Source organism: Stylophora pistillata, chromosome 10 (genome assembly GCF_964205215.1).
Source record: "Stylophora pistillata chromosome 10, jaStyPist1.2, whole genome shotgun sequence".
NCBI lineage: Eukaryota > Metazoa > Cnidaria > Anthozoa > Scleractinia > Pocilloporidae > Stylophora > Stylophora pistillata.
The window spans coordinates 377,679-398,407 of NC_142528.1; the positions used below are offsets into that span (position 1 = coordinate 377,679).

General features: G+C 38.7%; 2 protein-coding genes across 4 annotated transcripts in view; both read right to left on the minus strand.

The window, feature by feature from the left end:
• LOC111338131 (uncharacterized) overlaps window positions 1–20,729 on the minus strand; it is a 96,883-nt gene that overhangs the window by 46,612 nt on the left and 29,542 nt on the right. The gene's annotated exons all lie outside the window — the stretch shown is intronic.
• Window positions 509–16,570, minus strand: LOC148721202 (uncharacterized). 3 transcript variants are annotated; one of them, XM_088734753.1, is made up of 10 exons: window positions 16,388–16,570; window positions 13,233–13,489; window positions 12,612–12,732; window positions 12,206–12,334; window positions 11,911–12,033; window positions 11,486–11,608; window positions 6,788–7,081; window positions 5,019–5,540; window positions 3,812–3,880; window positions 509–3,395 (listed from the first exon to the last, which is right to left on the minus strand). In XM_088734753.1, the coding sequence occupies exons 1-10, from the start codon at window positions 16,449–16,451 to the stop codon at window positions 3,385–3,387; spliced, it is 1,713 nt and encodes a 570-aa protein (XP_088590879.1). In that variant the 5' UTR covers window positions 16,452–16,570; the 3' UTR covers window positions 509–3,384. The 3 variants fall into 3 exon arrangements, with proteins under 3 accessions (XP_088590879.1, XP_088590880.1, XP_088590881.1); XM_088734754.1 differs by lacking the exon at window positions 16,388–16,570 and adding an exon at window positions 14,057–14,196; XM_088734755.1 differs by lacking the exon at window positions 6,788–7,081.

Consider the following 20,729-nt stretch of genomic DNA (forward strand, 5'->3'; position numbering starts at 1 on the left):
AAAGCCCCGTCCAGGCTCCATTTCACGTCATATTTCAGTAAATTGAAATTTTTACTGGCAAAGCATTTATGATTTCTGCTGTAAATTGTCGCCATGCCAACTGTCTCGATTCATTTACTTCACATTGTGTAAGTGAATAATTGGCCGCATCTACAAGGATGTATTTTTATATGGCAACTCACAACAATTTTTAGCGAATGTTAGAGTGTGCTTCATTTATCTTCCGCCGAAGTTTATTTCAGAAAAGGAGACACTTATAAAGAGTGACTTATAACGTTTTTCAAAATTCTGCTTGAATTATTTTAATATCTTCTGATTGCTCTGTCCAGTCAGAAAATGTGTTGGAAATCCTCCAACAATTTGCATCGCTTTTTAAAGCCGCACTGAGGAATGTCTTGTTAAACAAGGCTATTCACTGTTTTCTATCACCTGAATATTAATGCATCATACAAATTTCGATTACCCCGCAGAGATCTGTACTCGTCAAAGACGAGTAAAACAACTCTCATGAACCAAGAATCAATTTATTGATTTAAACCAACTGTAGTTTACAATATGTTACTATAACGACTTTAATTAAGATTAAGAGCAAGTATCGGACTGTCAACACCAAAAATTACGTACGGCTCCTTTTTAACTCACAAAGCTTTCCTTTCAAGGTTACATACTAGAAGCAAAGAACGGTTCCAAGATATTTAATTTCTCGTTGTTGTCAGGGATAAACTTTCTTTCTACATAACCACCAGCAATAATTAGATCTCTGACAAAATGGAAAACAACAACGAAAACAAGCAACTCTCATGAACTATGTAAGAATTAATTTATTGATTTTAGCAAACTGTAGTTTGCAACATGTTACCATAACTAAGATTATGAGCAAGTATCAGTTTGTCAACACTAAAAATTACGGCTCCTTTGAAAGTTCTTTTTTTTATATGCATTTAGAGGTTAAGAACGTTTCCAAGATATTTAATTTCTCGTTGTTATCAGGGATAAACGTTGTTTCTATATGATGATTACAGGGTTCTTCTGCATTTCAAGTGAAAACGTACGAGAACCTCCTGAAAATTATTCTAGAAGTTGACAGAAATATAAGAAACTGACAAGTAAGTAAAGTTTTGCGTAAACTTGAACGTGCCATCACCTTGACATATATAACCGCTCTTGTATCCTGAACGATGGAGTTAGAAACAGAAACGAAATAAATAAGTCTCATTTTTAAACTCTTTGGCCTTCACTCCACCCTTCCCCCCGTATAAAAATCGGAAAAAAACACCAAACACCGGCCACTTCTACATGTTGAACCCTGGCCAGTGTTTTATTTACTCAGGATACCGTTAAAGGTGAAGCGGAACACTTTTCAATTGACTGGAAATCGTGAAACAAAAACCAAAATGTTCACAAATGACGGACTCTGATGATAATATCCAGAGGACACCACACGAATCGAAAAATGAAATAACGTTTTTGGGATATTTTGCAACTTAAGCCAATGACACCAAAAATACGCGGGAAAATATAATCGGCCCGAATGGCGGAAAAACAAAGATTGTAAATCGATTTTTGTTTTGGGTTGATGAAAAAAACAAAACAAGACAAAACAAAGAGTTGGATGATGAAACATCACTGTCAATTGAAAAGTAATAATAATAATAATCTATTATTTATATAGCGCATGGTCCATAGGAAGATGCTCCCAAGCGCTTTACAACGAGCAAGTAACCCACCATTCCACCCCGGGGAGGATATCCACCACACATTAATCTCGTTCATGGGAAATGAACGTCTCCTACCCCTAACCCTGCAGGAGACGGGACCTACGGTTTTATTCGTCCTTATCCGAAAAGACTAGAATATCTATCCATTTCTTGATAGAAAGGTAGCAAATTCTCCTCAGTTATTTTAAAGATCATGACCATTGGTCCGCCCGGGACTCGAACCCTCGACCTCCCGCAAAACACAATCCGGCGCTCTAACCAATTGAGCTAGTTAACCAAGAGGCAGTTCTGCATTCTTAGATATGTAATAACTGAAATACACAAGAATGTAAAGAACTGTGACCACGATAATTTCCTCATAAAATACGTACTAGTCCTAATTCCTTGCAAAATATCAATTGATGATATTTTCTAGCCAAAGTCTAATAATCTAGGAAGCTATATTTACATTAGGCTGGCATACAAGCATAACCAATTTGTGGCTAAAATGGCCCTAGCCATGATAAAAAAAAATTCCAATATAACAGAGCGGGATCCTTATGTATTTTTTTTATAAACCTTATTTTGATCAGCCGCTCTTAACATGCCGTCCGGTGGAATATATTTTTATCAGAACACAAACAGTAACTTCTAGTTACGGGAACGACCACCAAACAGGTCTGTGAGCTGTCTTTTGCGGTCAGACTAGGAGCCCTTTTAGTCACAAAGTCTACTATAATCAAAAATAACATGTATAAGTGCAATACGGATGAGCGAGTCAATATTCGTTTACTTCATTAAATGAACATGGCTTTGAAAAAGCCCCACTTTAGAACTTATTACACAATATTTTATTCGCGGTCTTACTTTAATCAGTCTTGTTTATTGCAACAAGACCGAATCAGAGATGAGGTTTATCAGTAAATCACGGCTTTCAAAGTCCTATGACACTAAAACAAGTCAAATAGGCACTAAACATCACGGAGCGTATTCAAATAAACACGGATGAGGACTGTGCACCTCCACCCTATTTTATGGCGGTTGTTTTGTCTTTTGTAAACTTGGCCTTTTGCATAGTTTGGGGTTCTCTTCTCTCGACTCCACTCTTCCACAGTACTCTAGATCCTTCCCAGCTAGGGGGTACTAAAAGCTTTGAAACGTGAAACCAGTTTCATCTTTTTCTCAAACTAAATCAGCTAGGAACGCCAAGTGAAAATCTAATATGTACATCTGCAGTATTTTCACTAAAATAGCTTCCCTCTATCAAATGAGTGCTAGTGTTCTTTGGTATGTCATCCCTAAAGTTAAGGAAACCCACTTTGCTTTTATGTGCAACGGGTTCTTCCTTTGATTTCGAAACTGTATCATCAGATCAGTGAACGGCTTTGTCCATAGCTACAGAATTGCCTTTAATTGATAAGTTTGTCGAGCGTGAGATGTACTAAAACATATATCTCAAGCTCTAAACCTTGCTAAACAGATGGAAATTTTTAAAATGCTTGAAATGACTAAATCAGTGTTTGTGTCCTCTGACCTAGAGAGATGAACACAGAACATCTGCGCTGTATAAACACTCAAACACAACTTCTGATGAGTCATGGTAAGAACAAAAATTACAGCTTTTGCAGGAGTCAAATTCTTTACGGCGGAGAACATCCACGAATAAACCAACTCTTTCAAGCGCTGTTTATATAAACTCTGTTAAAAAAGCAACTAACTCAGTTTAGTATCACAGACTGCGTTGGTAAAGCTACACCTTAAAACTCTGACCAACAAAATCTTAAGAATGACCAAATGATTATTCAATCAGCCTTTAAAACAGAATTACCAACACGCGTCAACGAAGGTGCAGGCACGTTCACTTCACTGGATGAGTGTAATGGTTACAAAACCATGACCATCGCTATTATAACAACATTCATTTTGCTGATTTGTTCCATTGTTAAAAGATCCTCCTCCTCCCCCATAGGTAAACTGTGCATTAGCCCCGCCATTCCCCCCAGAGTAACCTCCCCCGCCGCCAGCTCCATTGCTACGTAAACCACCGCCGCCTCCGAACCCACCCCTGTGATCTCCACCCCTTCCCCCCTGAAGATATCCCTTACCTCCCTTACCTCCTTTACCTTTACCGTTAGGAGTCGTTGCATCTTGTCCATTACTGAAGAAGCCACCACCAACACCGCCTACAATGATAAAAACATGATGAATGGTTTCTTATAAAGACCATAAATCTCATCTATTTTTTATTATTAAATTAACCCTTCACACTCTAACATTAGTAAACATATTCTCCATTGAGTTGGTGATCGTTTTCTTTATTCTCGTAACCTTGATGTGTAAGTTTGTAATGATATTGCAAGGAGAAATTAGGGCCCAGTCATTATCTAACGCCTGAAAAGAGGGGGGGGGGGGGTGAGGGAAAGAGGGCCGAAGGATTTTGGTTGTGTCATGATATAATTTCCTTGACCCTCCCACCTAAGGCTCAGTAACATTCTTATCATCCCCCCCATATATTCTGTTGACAAGGACTGTTCCCTCTCCTCTCTCCCTGAAAATCGTGTGATCTCCCAAAATCCTCCACTCCTCACCCCCAGGTAATAAATAATGACTGGTTCCTCAAATGCTAGTCAGTCTAAGGAAGTTAAAAGTGTTGAAAGCGGTTGAACAACGACTCACAATGTTTTTCAATTAGTTTAATTATTGATTTTTGGAATTTTCTTAAAAACACTATTGGATATTGAGAGTATTAAAAAAGGTTTATGCGGACAAGTCAGTTTTAAAGTGTGTTCTACCGTCTTTTTGGTCCATCTGTTTAATCCAGATGGACCAAAACCCTAACCCTAACCAGGGCTCAGTAACATTCTTATTATCCCTCCCACCCCTCTTTTATACTCTGTTGACAAGGACTGTTCCCTCTCCGCTCTCCCTGCAAATCAAGTGATCTCCCAAAATCCTCCACCCTCCACCCCCAGGTAATAAATAATGACTGGTTCCTCAAATGCCAGTCAGTCAGAGAAACCAAACGGTTGGAAACGGTTGAAAAACGACTCAAAATACTTTTCAATTAGTTTAATTATTGATTTTTGGAATTTTCTTCAATTTACTATTAGATATTGTGAGTAATAAAAAAGGCGTTATATGGACAAGTCGAATTTAAAAGTGTTTTCTACCATCTGTTTAATCCTTCTGTTTAATTCAAACTCGCAATTAGCCAATGGGAAGCCTTTTTAACCGTTTGGATGTCATACTACGTAAGAGAAATTGAAATGAAGTTATGCTCATACATACTGACTGTTTGCTTTTCCTTCCTTCTCTACTTACCTGAATTTTGACCACTGATATTTCCTCCATTTCCGTCTCTTCCTCCTGACTCCAGTGGCGAGTTGTACCCTGCATTCCCTGTTGTGTTTATGGACGCATCACATCCTGGATGTTGTTCTGTCATTTTTTTAATTCCTCCTCCACCTCCAGCTATAATCAAAGGCGTGTTGTTTCCTCTCACCACAAATGTACCTCCACCACCTCCGGCAGTTTTTGTGTGGGTATTCCCTCTTTTCCCTTTTTGACCAACAAGTATACGAATGATCTCATCTTTGGTAATAATAAAGTTTCCAATCATCCTTGCCCCTCTTCCTCCGTTCTTGATGACACTGTCCTCGCCATACCCCCCTGAGGCTCCTATTGCTTCAATTCTGTATTGACCAGTGTGTGGAACTGTCCACAGTTGAATACCGCTGGACACTGTAACTTGTCCGTCATGGTCCTGACCTGTGTAGTGACTACCAATTGAGTCTGGACCCTGAGGTCCACTCTCACCAAGGGTTGTAAACACAGCTGTAAATCCTGCGTAATAAACACAATAATATTATACGCTCTCTTTTACTATTGCCAATATCGCCCCAAGGTGGGGCCAGGTTGACAGTACAAAGCAAAGGAAAAACACTTTGGGAAATAATTTTAATGGCAGTAAGATGTTGGACAGTTATCCGTCATAACATCTGTGTAAACGTCAGAGACAGAAATAAGATAGGAAAGCTTGACAGAAGATAAACAAACTATGCGACCAGGCTATAAATGAATACTTATACAAGGAAAAAAACAAGCAGCGAGAGAGCTTTTCTCGATTTTCATCCATCTTTTTCGAGCTTGTGAAAAATTATTTTCTTGCAATATTTCCCGCTGCGCAAATTGATTATTTTCATTCAAGAGAAGCTCGAGGGGAATTTTCTCACTTTCGTCCGCCATGTTTTTCTTTTCTTCTTTTCTTTTGCCATCAAACTATGCACCCTGATGGGAAGAGAATCCCATACTAATTGGCTTTTTCGTCTGCTTCTGTTTCTGCCTTCAGTATTGAAATTTTTGCTAGGTTACTGATCAAGATAAAAAACCGAAAATCTTCAGATTTTATCATAGAAAATTAGCTTAAGTTCAAATGAGAAATATCGAGATTTCGATGGCAATATCCGAAATCCTTAGAGCTGGGCTTGTCTGCTCTCTTATGAAGACACTCTGAAATTGTTTTAGGGGAAAATTGGTGAAAATTGGTGAAATTTATCTCGCAAACTTAGCAAGCAAGGTTATTTGGGCTTAAGTTAAGAGACCCTAAGGCGAATATCATTGATCAAAACATACACAGATTGTACTCAGAGAAATTTTGGAAAGTTATCTTTCTTTGTAATTCTTTCTCACTGCTCTTGGTTCTTCAAATTAAAATGGGAAAGTACAGCGTTATCGTTTCCGTGATGACATGATAAAGTACAATCAGAGAGGATATTGTTGCAATCAATCTTATTGATTTTTTCGCTTGGATTTCTTCTCCCCCTAAACAATTTTTCGCTTTTGTTGTCTTTTCCGACGTACAATAAATCTAATAAATACTAATACATTCAGCACTTGCATAAAATAATGTATGATTTTCGGGTCCAAGCTGTTGTGTTTCTTACCAAGTCAGATCTTTGTGAGTAACCAGTCAGACACAATTCTCGATAGGCCTTTAATCATTTCCTAGAAATGGTATATAGTACAGAGTAATGAAGGGCCGCTTTTCTTCCCTGTACGCAGTATACTGATAATTTATTTTTTCAACTTACTTAACACGCACTTGAATTTGACTTCCAGATATTTATATGTTCCAGCACATGGATCACCAAACTCTGAATTTGTCGCAACCAGCTGGCAACCGACTTTTCCGTTGCATCTTGTCTGCACAGTAGAAAGAGAGTTCACAGCGCTACAGTTTGTGTTCGACTTTTCAGGGTGGTCGCATGTGTCATTGTCCAATCTTCCGTAATTCGCATAGACTACGTCGATCTTTCTTTCGTTTTCACAACAGATTCGGTTACATGTAGATATACCTTCACAAAGGATAACAGACCATACCTTCACTGTAAAAGAGAAGACAACGTAAAGAATAACATTTTCAACAAGTCCAGCAATTCTATAGGAAAACTCATTACCTGACGAGGGAATTCCGCGTTAAATTGCACACGGAAACCGATATCACACTCATCGCTTCGCGAGTCGTGCGATATCGGTTTTCGCGTGCAATTGAACGCGGAATTCCCTCGTCAGGTAATGAGTTTTCCTTGAATCGCATCATTGTGTTGTGGGCTTTTACCACTCGCTTAGCGAATGAACAAGAAGTACCAAGACTCTATACTTTTCTTCTTTTATTCTCTTCTCTTCTATTGTTGCTACTACCTTCTACTACCACAGCTATTTCTCTTCTAACTTCAGCGAGGAGTACCCTCTCATTTAATGCAAAAATCACACACGTTTGGGTTAGCTGACCGTGGGAATTTCCAAAACAGGATATCAGTGTGGGTAAAACTCAAGGTCTTTTTACCAACCCAAACATAACCACCCAGCAAACTAGTTATCCTCAACCATAACAAGCGATTAAAATGTCTAGCACGGTAAGAACTGAGCCAAGTTCAAGCACACACTAAAAATAAATGATCAAAACTATAGATCTACCAAAATAGCACGTAGGGGCGAAAAGGCGAGACTTAATAAAACACAAGATAAACCTAAAAATACTCGAAATATCAATCCTTGAAAATGCTCTACAACAATTGAATAAAAATAGGAAAACAAGAAAACAGCAATACTATTTTTTGTTTTCATCCTGAGTACCCGCCCCCGAAAACCATTTCGAAGTCAACCGTCAGAACTGTCATTTTGTTAGCGAATAGGAAGCAAGGTTAGTCGTGCTCGTTAAAACCTTCGACATCTTTTATTTGAACCTGGTTTTTACATTCGATTTCAACCTTTTTAAACAAGCTTCACACTATTTAAGGCTAATGGTGGTATTTTACTGAATTTACAAGCCATTCATTTTTAACATATTTTTTTCAAATTTCTACTGAATTTGCTCGAGAAGGAAAATAATTTACACCTTTTATCTCTTTGGTGGAAAAACGGAAGGAAATGAAGTGTGCAAGCGAAAGCACTGAAAGTTTAACATTGCGATTAATTAAAGGTAAGTACCTTGAAGTGTAAATACGTGTATTGATATTTTATTCCTTTAAAAACGAAGTCTTTCATGAAAAGTCCGAAAACTTTTATCTTTTTATTTGTAGAGATTCAATACAGGCAACTGCCATTAGCTGAATCGTTGGCATGAGCATTCAACTGAAAGTTGATGGAAATGTTCCCTGGAGAGTTACTGAACGATGCATTGGTAAACAGTCCACCTAGAACTCTTGCTGTTAGACGATCACTACCGTTATTCATTGTTGTTGTGTTATTGCCGACTACTGATGGAAATGCAAGGCTGTTGACATTAATTTCTCGCAAAACTTCAGTGCGTGGACCGCCGCTGGCGTTGACAGCTGTGACAGTTGTAGTAGTATGACTGAAAACCCAGCCAACTTGCTTGACATCCTTCGTTGTTTTTCTAAAAGGTTATGCTGTAGATGGATATTGAACCCGGGTTGGCGTGACCTGTTAGCTCGGAGATTGTTTTTTCTGGGCCGTGTTCACAGGATTTTCTCGCTTTCGCGTTGTTTCGCGCGAAATAGGTTTTTAGTGCCACTCCAAGAGTTTATTGTTCAAAACAAGGAAGAGCCTCAGGCTCACTTTGAGAAACGCTTTTTTGTTTCTGGTTCTTTAAAAGGTGACAATGGTTTTGAAAACATTCTAAATTGACTCAGAAACCAAACTTTGTAACGACTTCACGATAGTTGTTATATATGCTTACGCATTCTCGGAGACCCAGGGGCTGAGTCGATTTCAAGTTAGGGCATGAAGAGCCCCTGGGGACATTGTCTTACAAGACTAGTTCCAAACGGTCGCAGTCGTTCTGCCATCTGATTGGTGCCAGAAAATCTTTGTGTTTTTCTGCCCAATCAGAGTGAAGTGTGCTTTAGAGTCCTTTCGTGTGTTTTAACACGGACATATACTTGTAGCCCAGTTGCTCGCCATGTTTGTTTGGACCGTGCGACAGAGATGTGCTTGAGGTGAAAAGTTTCAGTCTCGGCACACAACGTAAGAGAAATCGATCAGATTGTCCGCGAAAATCTTACCGGAAATTATACTGAATACTTTCGCAGGTATCACTAGAGAACGTGTTTTAAAGTTTGCGAGGTTTGTATACCACACGATGGTTGCAGTTATTGATATGTCGCTTTAAACGATAAACGAGATTTAAGCTTAAATCTTTCCATATTTTTTGTATAATTTGCTGTGACTGAAACTTTGCCAATCCCGTGAAGTTATTTCGTCGCACGGGCCACGCAGGTATGTCGAGCAACTGGTACTTGCGCAACTTTCTGTGCATGCCAAAATCTAATCTCATCTTCGCTCGAAAAAAAAGAAAAGCTAAGCGTGGAAACATTTGCTTATTAGATGTGGGTAGATGACCCTGTACTACTAAGCTGACATTTGCAATAAAGCAAACCCGCCCTTTCCATCCAATATTTCTTGGTCTTTGGTTTGTTTTTCCCATTGAAAACAGCATCGGATCGATTCCCAATGATCAAAGGTATTTAACTTGGTCTTCAGCAATCGACAGACTGAGGTGATATGACAATGACCAAGGGACTAGAAGAGAATTCGTGGCCTTCCTAGCTCAAGAATTTCAACACTCAAGACAGCAATTGAAAGATTAAGCTCTTTCCAAACCCCTTCGGTAACTGCCCGAAAACATCTCTCCTTCCCACGATGTTCTCGGTAATAAGTTTTTGTTCAGATTTTAATTAGCTAACCGGAAACACAGCTAAGCTTTCTCTTAGCACTTGCTGAAGGTCGTCCATGAACTTAACGTTCTCTGCAACCTTGGCCGTATTGTGAACGACTTTACTACTAAGATTAGATTTTGGCGCGCAGAGAAAGCAGAAAGCTACGCAGGCGAAAGCGCCAATTGCTCGACATACCTGCGTGGCCCGTGCGACGAAATAACTTCACGGGATTGGCAAAGTTTCAGTCACAGCAAATTATACAAAAAATATAGAAAGATTTGAGCTTAAATCTCGTTTAACGTTTAAAGCGACATATCAATGACTGCAACCATCGTTTGGTATACAAGCCTCGCAAACTTTAAAACACGTTCTCTAGTGATACCTGCGAATGTATTCAGTATAATTTCTGGTAAGATTTTCGCAGACAATCTGATCGATTTCTCTTACGTTGTGTGCCGAGACTGAAACTTTTCACCTCAAGCAAATCTCTGTCGCACGGTCCAAACAAACACAGCGAGGAACTGGGCTACTAGTATATGTCCGTGTTAAAGCACACGAAAGGACTCTAAAAGCACACTTCACTCTGATTGGGCAGAAAAACACAAAGATTTTCTGGCACCAATCAGATGGCAGAACGACTGCGACCGTTTGGAACTAGTCTTGTAAGACAATGTCCCCAGAGGCTCTTCATGCCCTAACTTGAAATCGACTCAGCCCCTGGGTCTCCGAGCATGATGCTTACGTTGATGCGAAACAATTTCATTTAGCCTCGTTTTCAACTCGCAATTCCACGCTAAATACCTCGCTTCGTTAATCAGTCAGAATGCGAGATTGTATTCAATGATGCGATTCTACAGGAAAACTCATTACCTGTCTTGGGAATTCCACGTTAAATTGCCCACGAAAACCGATATGTCACGAATTGCGAAGCGGTATCGGTTTTCAAGTGTAATTTCATGCGGAATTCGCCAGACAGGTAATGACTTTTCCTTGAATCGCACAATTGAATGAAAATAAGCAAAAGAAAAAAAAAAAGCACCAACATTGTTTGTTTTTAACCTGAGAGCGAAAGAAGAGATGCAAAACAATACCTCCTCGTTTTCAATTCGCAATTCCACGCTCGATTCCTCGCTTCGTTAACCATTGAGAATGAGAGATTTTATTCAGTTATGCGATTCACTAGAGAATCACATAACCCAATAAAATCTCTTATTCTGAATGGTTAACGAAGCGAGGAATTGAGCGTGGAATTGCGAGTTGAAAACGAGGAGATATTGTTTCGCATCTCTTCTTTCGCTCTCAGGTTAAAAACAAACAATGTTGGTGCTTCTTTTTTTTTTTTTTGCTTATTTTCATTCAATTGTGCGATTCATTACCTGTCTGGCGAATTCCGCATGAAATTACACTTGAAAACCGATACCGCTTCGCGGTTCGTGACATATCGGTTTTCGTGGGCAATTTAACGTGGAATTCACGAGACAGGTAATGAGTTTTCCTATAATATTAGTCGGTATAACACTAAAAAGAACATCATGTACGTGTGACCTTTTTAAGTCCCTCAGATGATAACAATATAAGACGGAGTATATCTATGCTACACCTACACACCTGTGCGGTTATTTCCATTTCCATAACATCCATAGTTGCACATGCAGTTGTAGGATCCCAGGGTATTGTGGCATTCAGTATTCACATCACAGCGGTGTATTTCATCAGCACACTCATCTATGTCTAGAACAAGAAAACGAAGAGCATGTAAATCAGTTGTTTTATTTCTGCTTTTGATAAAAGTAACCACAGAAAATGTGCAGTTAGTTCCATTTCCTTGAAATCCATCTTTACTTGTAGAGTTGAAAGATCCCTGGGTATTGTTACACTCAGCATTCATATTACAGTCGTGTGTTCCATTAGTACATTCCTATCTGTATCAAGAACATGGAAAGGAATGTCATATAAATGAAACCTCTGTTAAGCCTCCTCATATATGTACAATGAAGATGAAAGACGAAGTATGAAATGTTTTAACTAGTTACCTGTACAGTGAGTTCCATTTCCATGAAATCCATCTCTACACGTGCAGTTGTAAGATCCCAGAGTATTGTTACACTCAGCATTCACATCACAGTTGTGCATTCTGTTAGCACATTCGTCTATGTCTAAAACGACAAAGTTCATATCACAATTTCTAAAATACTCCGTCTTACATTTTTATTATCTGATATATATTATTATTATCTTTAAAATGATTTTGAAATAATCTTGTCGTAAATATTTTTCCCATATTGTAAACTGATGCCACGTTTCCTGTTGCCAGATAAGAATACTTACCAGTACAGTTTGTCCCATTTCCATGATATCCATGCTTACACCTGCATGTATACGATCCATTCGTGTTGTTGCATGTCGTGTTGCCCTCACAGCTATGCTTCCCCATGTTCCTCGTACACTCGTCTATATCTGAAGACCAAAGAAATTATGGATATCATCGTAATGTAGTTCCTTAGAGAAAGTGGTGTCATGCCCTGCGTAATCTCTTGCTTACTTACGCCTAAATCTTTAGTATAAAAGTTCGTTGGTGTAGTCCTTGACAAAAGACGTAAGAATGGCTGGAGAGGCCAAGAAGCTAAGGAAGGCGAGATAAAACAACTGAACTAAGCCAAAGTTACGAATCCAGCTTCGAAAATAAGTAGTTTGTCATACATTCGTCGCATTACTGACTAACAGAATTCCTTACCTTCATCACAATCATGACCTTCAAATCCAGATCTAGGAACGCACAAACACTGATAATCTCTGTCTGTAAACCCAGCTTGGCACGTTGCGTTATTCTTGCAGGGATTTTTCGCGCAAGCATTCTTAAAGAAAAAAAGAAGAGGGCACGTAGATAACTCAGCAAGTTTGAAGAGTCCCGCGCGCGCGCGCGTTCGTGTTTAGACGTTCAGCATACTATTCAGTTGTATCGGATCTTCGTGTCTGCCCTCGCATATACTCTCATTTTTCATCATGTACCTGAGTTCTACGCACACTTCTTGGTTACTGACGCAAATGTTTGCGTTGAACACATTTCTTCGCGTTCCACGCGTGACGCTGCTCGCGTGCGAGAGAAAAATTTGCGCGATTTGTTATAAGGTATCAGAACAGCCCTAGAGGTAGCCATTACGATTTAGAAAATATAAGCCTCCGCCATTTCCTTATTTGAAATTTCTTAAAAGAAAGTGCAATGCTCAAACACTTAATTTTTGCTCTTGGAAGGGGAATTTAGATGGGTGACAGAGGCTGAGGGATTCACTGTCTCGGGTAAAACCTTCAACGAGCACAAGGTTTCGTACTCTTAAATTGCACACTTCATTCTCACCTCAGCTCCACGATAGGTATAGTTTTTGCTCTCTACAAGTTCCTTATCGTGTTCAGCAGTAGAGTTATTCAGGTCACAAGTGTGAGTATTAGACCCCTTTTTTAACTCATGGAAGTTATAACTGACGCAGTTGGGTTCCAGGTAGCATTGTAACATGCAGATATCCTCGTCCAATACTTCAACAGTACGAACCGTGTGATTCTCCAGCCGGTAGCCAGGTTTAGGAAAACTGGTAAACTCCAAATTGCGACAGTTACCTGGAAAACGATAACGTTGAGTTAAAAAAGTTGCTTTTTAACTCTGAGCACTGACTTTAATGGACACTGGTATTGTGGAACAGTGTGACTGATGATGAGTTATTAGGGACCTTAAGCAAACCACAACGGCGGCGGCACCGAGGACGTGGGAAAAAAAAAAGATCTAATTGGCAGAACAACAGCTCAGCACGTGCGTCTCAAAACTTAAAACATTTCTTAGCCGTTCTCTTCAAAACAACAACGTGAAATCACCAACATTTGTGTCGTCTGCGAATCAAAACCGCGACGGAATTTTATTTTAATTTCCTTCTGGAACTCGACGCTACTTTTATACGTTGTGTTGAGGTTGAGGTGTGGCGCCGTATGAGACGATGAACACATGCAGCCATTTTGGAGATTCTAATTAAAAGTAGAAATTGAATTTTTAATCGACGTCTTCCTTGGCGTTGCCGCCCTGACTGCTTAAGGTACATACTGCTTTAGTTTAGGTTTGGTTTTTGACTCTTGGATTACCACCAATCTATGTCAATCTCTCCACTAACTGATTACTGAAATTTTTAACTCTACCTTCGCATTTGGTCAGCCATCCTTATCGATCGATCGGTGCCGAAGTTCAAGAACAACTGGTATTGATATGTACATCGATTCGTGTTTATCACCTTATAATCGTTGTCATGCCGAGAATATTAATCAGTTTGTTAAGAAAGTTTTCCCGGAGTTTTTTTTTTTTTTGGCATTAATTCAAAGCTGAATTCATGGAAAGGATGTGTTGTTACTGATGTCGCGAGACTTCAGATTTTGAGCTCACTCAGTGTCGGTGATGTTGACGGTTTTATCATCTTTATGAAATGCTAGGAAGGTTAATAACTTTTTTTACTAACTTTTTTTAACGCCAGGGGCCCGTTTCTCGAAGGTCCCGGTAACTTAACGGACCCGTAAAGCTGTTATGTTTTCTTTTAAGATGGGGATTTCAAAGGTTTTGAAAATGATGCAATAAAAATATCAGCTAAAGAAACAAAAAGGACTTGTTTTGGGTGCCAGAACCTGCTTCCCTATCCTTTAAATTTTGATTTTAAAAGATGGCTTCGGGCCTGTTAAGTTACCGGGACTTTCGAGAAACGGGCCCGAGGTCCGAGGTTTTTACCGCTAAAAATAATTTTTCATCCATAGTATGCATTAAAAATTAACAGGTGGCGAAACGCTGAAAGTTAGCCTCGAGCATGCACATTATAAGGGCGTAATCGAGTTCAATAGGAACCATAAACCCTAAAAATGTCAAATTATGGTCGAGTGAAGAAGAGATCTGATGAAGTGAAACATGCTCTCTAAGTTCTTATACCGAAGTAGCAACTGACATTAACACTTTAAAAAAGTATGGAAAATAATATAACGAGTACTGACGTCACAGTTTTCGAAGAGTTAATTGCTTTACCTAAGAATTTTTTTTCGTTAACGCCAAAGGGTAAAGTTGGCATTTTCACATTATCCTCTTCAACGTCTGTGTACGAAAATGTAAATTTTCGATGGATCACTAAAATATCCTGATCGGTGTTCATGGTAGGCTGAACTGTAACAACAAGCTAAGTTTGCTTTTTTGTCAAATTTACTCACTAAGTGAAAACGCAGACTCAAAGTTAAGTGTTAATTGTTGAGTTCGCAGACAAAACAGCATGTCTGCATCAATTCATGATGAATTCCTTTTCAAAAATTCATCCTCAATAGTGAAATGTCCACGGTTTTCCATCAAACGAAATTTTCACCAGGCTTCCTTTCCTTCCTCAAGACCAATTTTGAACTTGTGTTTTTAAGGGTTAGGGTTAGGTTAAAAATCATATTACATGACGCCATAATTTTTTCTGATTATCATAAAAACTTGTCGGCTCTAATTCTCATGTCGACAAATATTCCTGTGACCTCCTTAAACTGGGTAAACAATAATCGTTTTTGATAAGTCTAGAGACCAGATGTTTAATAATTTCGCCTGCAAAACCATCAACTAGTGTTCTGAAGTGTAATAAAAAATATTTTACTTCCATATGAGTTGAAAGTATGGGATATCTTAAAATCAGCAAGATGTTCTTACACAACTGTTTGAAAATTTTGGATCTCACCTTGGAATACAAAGGCGGTCATTCGTTTAATTTGTTTTGAGTTTGGGGAAATATCTTCCTAATTGCACAATCGTGCTGGGCCGTGCATTATGAAACATCCTAAGGAGCTCATTGACTCTATTGTCATCAGTCTCGCTATGATTACGCAAAACTGTTTATCAACAAGTTTTTCTGTCAAAAATCACCTGTTTAGGTTGAATGAGGTGAAAGTGTCCCTCTAGCTAATTTGAAAAATTCCTTCTGTACGTGGTAGATCTTTAATGACTGATTCCTTTCATCTACCGGCTCACAAAAATACACAAAGTCCTCGATCTGTGCTTTATCAACACTTAACTTAAAGTTGAATTGTGCCAAACAGCCAGGCTTTCTTACATTAAATAACGAAACGTAAGTTATTTCTCTTTTGTGACGAATTAAAAGACTGAATTACGTCGCTTGACGATTTTCGCTGCTGTGTAAATTTTTCATTTGATCCGGACGAACCATTTCAGTTGGGCTCAAATAAACCTCTCAAAAAATACGAAGTCTGCCTGAAGTCATCTCGTACATTATGCGGGATCGAAAAGTCGAAACTAATACTCGGCTCACGGACTTCATCGTAGAGTCAGTAACTGTTTTTTTCTTCTACTTTTGGCTACTCCAAAAAATCGTGTTCCTGAAAATTTATGAAATGACTTTCAAAACTTGGTTATGTTGAAAAAGGAAATTAAAAAGTAATACAGTGTTTAATAAACGTTGAAAGAGTTCTAAGACAATCTGTTAAGACATAACGGTAGGAAAATCTCACCTTGTCCTTCTGGTATCAGGGAAGCCAAGACCGTGAGAACGAAGCAGTAGAATACAAAGAGCATGTTCTTAGAAATAACGCTCGTTATAATTGTAGCGAACAGCTATCAGTGTGGTTTTTCAACTTTGCGCTTGACACAGTTGAAGTTTCATTTTTGTTCAAATACACCAGCCTCTGCTTGATTATGAAGTTCTCATTCCTTGTCACAACTTAATTAGTGTCTCTGGGAACCAGTTGGTTGGTGAAACTCGATCGTACTATGTAGTGTATATTAATGACCTTCAATGTCACTGAATAAATGAAGGACGATAATATTTATGTGTTTCTGGCTCCATTATGTCCGTCTGAGAGCAACGGATGAGGCAATTAAGAACACTTTTTACCAGCTGTTTACACACTCCTCGTCAGCCCTCACTTGAGCGTAAAATTAAGATGACCGTTTTTAACAAAACACGTTGATGTTCCGAATTTTGGCGTTGGTTCTAACGAAGAAATTGTCAAAGATATCCTTGATTGTTTGGTGAGGCCAAATTTTCCTGTGGGTTAGTGTCCTTTGCACATGCGTGACTAGCACCTTCCTCTCGCCCCCCCTTCACCTCAGTACCCTTTAAGTTTCCGTTTTTAAATAAAGGGAGAGTGAAGGGGGGTAGGAGGTGATTCACAAGCTAACACTCAGTATCAGTATATATATAATAAAAACTGTCAAACAAATTAAGACTATCTAAACTGAGAGAAATCGAATGTCAATTTTATTATATGAAATGACCTGTCCAGGCTTTTCTTTCAGAACTTTTCGATGAAAATGAGAATCTTTTATTGAGAAACAGTTATCACTTCCTTTCTGCTGGAAATTGTCTCCATCTGACTCGTTTCGGCTGTGCTCAAACTGTCCATGCAAACCAACAACCCTATGTGGTTGGGGTTTAGCTCACGGAAAGGTGCAAAGAAAAAAGATTCGAGGGTGCAGCCGGATTCAAATCTTTGGGATAAATCTGGTGCTCTTTCAAATTTTCACAGCGAAAGGCTAGGGCTTAAAACTTCTGGTAATCGTTTTCACCTCCGTTAATTTGTATGAAATCTAGTAAAAGACTTACTAAACGATAAATAGCTGTGTTAATCCTTAATTAGCTTGAAGTCAACTGTAAATCGAATCTATGTTATAAACTAGTAATTGAGTCTGCCGATAAACAATTAGATAACGAAACGTAAGTTATTTCTCTCTTTGTGACGAATTAAAAGACTGAATTACATCGCTTGACGATTTTCGCTGCTGTGTAAATTTTTCATTTGATCCGGACGAACCATTTCAGTTGGGCTCAAATAAACCTCTCACAAAATACGAAGTCTGCCTGAAGTCATCTCGTACATTATGCGGGATCGAAAAGTCGAAACTAATACTCGGCTCACGGACTTCATCGTAGAGTCAGTAACTGTTTTTTTCTTCTACTTTTGGCTACTCCAAAAAATCATGTTCCCGAAAATTTATGAAATGACTTTCAAAACTTGGTTATGTTGAAAAAGGAAATTAAAAAGTAATACAGTGTTTAATAAACGTTGAAAGAGTTCTAAGACAATCTGTTAAGACATAACGGTAGGAAAATCTCACCTTGTCCTTCTGGTATCAGGGAAGCCAAAACCGTGAGAGCGAAGCAGTAGAATTCAAAGAGCATGTTCCCAGAAATAACGCTCGTTATAATTGTAGGGAACAGCTATCAGTGTGGTTTTTCAACTTTGCGCATGACACAGCTGAAGTTTCATTTTTGTTCAAATACACCACCCTATGCTTGATTATGAAGTTCTCATTCGTTGTCACGACTTAATTAGTGTCTTTGGGAACCAGTTGGTTGGTGAAACTCGATCGTACTATGTAGTGTATATTAATGACCTTCAATGTCACTGAATAAATGAAGGACGATAATATTTATGTGTTTCTGGCTCCATTATGTCCGTCTGAGAGCAACGGATGAGGCAATTAAGAACACTTTTTACCAACTGTTTACACACTCCTCGTCAGCCCTCACTTGAGCGTAAAATTAAGATGACCGTTTTTACCAAAACACGTTGATGTTTCGAATTTTGGCGTTGGTTCTAACGAAGAAATTGTCAAAGATATCCTTGATTGTTTGGTGAGGCCAAATTTTCATGTGGGTTAGTGTCCTTTGCACATGCGTGACTAGCACCTTCCTCTCGCCCCCCCTTCACCTCAGTACCCTTTAAGTTTCCGTTTTTAAATAAAGGGAGAGTGAAGGGGGGTAGGAGGTGATTCACAAGCTAACACTCAGTATCAGTATATAAAAAAAAAATGTCAAACAATTTAAGACTATCTAAACAGAGAGAAATCGAATGTCAATTTTGTTATATGAAATGACCCGTCCAGGCTTTTCTTCGCGTTTTCTTTCAGAACTTTTCGATGAAAATGAGAATCTTTTATTGAGAAACAGTTATCACTTCCTTTCTGCTGGAAATTGTCTCCATCTGACTCGTTTCGGCTGTGCTCAAACTGTCCATGCAAACCAACAACCCTATGTGGTTGGGGTTTAGCTCACGGAAAGGTGCAAAGAAAAAAGATTCGAGGGTGCAGCCGGATTCAAATCTTTGGGATAAATCTGGTGCTCTTTCAAATTTTCACAGCGAAAGGCTAAGGCTTAAAGCTTCTGGTAATCGTTTTCACCTCCGTTAATTTGTATGAACTCTCGTAAAAGACTTACTAAACGATAAATAGCTGTGTTAATCCTTAATTAGCTTGAAGTCAACTGTAAATCGAATCTATGTTATAAACGAGTAATTGAGTCTGCCGATATAAGAGAGGTAAAACTGACTGCCTTCAATTCGAAAATGACTTAAAGTGTTGCGTAAACGCGTGTCTCATCTCGAAAATTATTTTGCTGCTTTCAATGCAATAATGAATACGTGTGTCAAAGTTTCGAAATTAAGTTCCAAGAGCCTCTGAACTCCTCTAAAGCGAATTAGCAGTCAATAACCTGTGAGGCACCGACTCAGCAAAAATAACAACTAAAAATAATGCATTTGTTTTCTGGACGAGCTGAATCAGCGCGAAAATTGCCGATCAGCAGTAACTTGGATGCGAGTGATGTAGTAGTGATTTTGAAGCACAAATAGACTTTTTAGTCAGCAATTTAATTGAACGACTCGGTAAATTGACAATTACAAAAGAACATCAGTTGTATTCTTTTTTCTTTAACAGAAATCCTTGCTTGAATCTTACAACTGACAGCGTTTAATCGTAATCTTGGCGTCGTTACATCTATTTTCCTCATTTAATCCGTGAATCCTAAGAGGTCCTAAGACTGTCCGCCGATTTCGGTACCAACTAAAAGAACATCATCTAATGATGTTTTCTTAAGTAACCGCTGATAGTGGTCAAACTATTCAGAAAAGTACAGAATTTCCTTGGCAGTTTTTATTTTAACCTCAACTCAACAAAGTAGAAGACAAAAATTAAACAAAGGTAAATACTACGTCAGAAAATTATGTGGAGTGCCTACCCCGTTCGTAATCAAGTGGAAAGACAAACAACACGAGCAAGACTTGCTAGGGCATGTAGGGGAAATAAAACGTGACCTTTTGAAATCAGTATTCTCTCGGTTGAAGTATGCCAAACATCTAAACATCTTGTTAATTCTACCATCAAAAGCTTCGTTGACTCCAAGATTTGCGACCAACAGCAGCCTTTATCACCATCTCAAGAGACAGACGACACGATTTGAGTGGTTTTACCATTTAAAGATCAAATCTCTGCAGATATTATGAGGAAACAACTTAAGGATCTAAGCCTAAAAGTACACACCACCATCCAGCCTGTGTTTGTGAGCCGAAAAATTGAACAAGAATTGAGTGTGAGGGAACCAAAGCCGCCGATTGTAAATCAGCAGTGAGCTGTTTACGGTTTTCAATGTGACCTGTGTGATGCGGGTTATGTATAGGTTACACACGCGGACATTTACATAATCGTGTCTTAGTGTACGAAATGCTTTTTATAAGAGCGTTAAAGCCAAATCTTAACGTGCAATCAGACTCCATTCGTGCGAAAGTATTTCTATAAATGTTAATTCTTCGCGCCAAAAACGCTTTATATGCTGCAATTTGCATGATCATTCATATTTCCCTTCATAATGGAATCATGACTACTCCGAAACGTCGGATTTTATTATTCGTTTTTACGGTTTTATGACCTATTATAAAAAGTATGAAAATCGTAATCTTTCACAATTTATGATTTATGACCCGTCCCATCCAATCCGAAAATGTGCAGTAAGAAATCCCCAACTGATATAACTACTATAATGTGTAATCCATCATGAATTGACCGTTCCTTCTAACC

Excerpts from the sequence above, each read along its gene's own strand:
- LOC148721202 (XM_088734753.1), bottom strand. The coding sequence starts at position 16,451 with ATGCTCTTTGTATTCTACTGCTTCGTTCTCACGGTCTTGGCTTCCCTG. Across the intron at positions 11,609-11,910 it reads AAATGGAACTCACTGTACAG|ACATAGATGAGTGTGCTGAT; the intron begins GTAACTAGTTAA and ends TTCTTGTTCTAG. Across the intron at positions 5,541-6,787 it reads CAAATTCAAGTGCGTGTTAA|GATTTACAGCTGTGTTTACA; the intron begins GTAAGTTGAAAA and ends TTTATTACGCAG.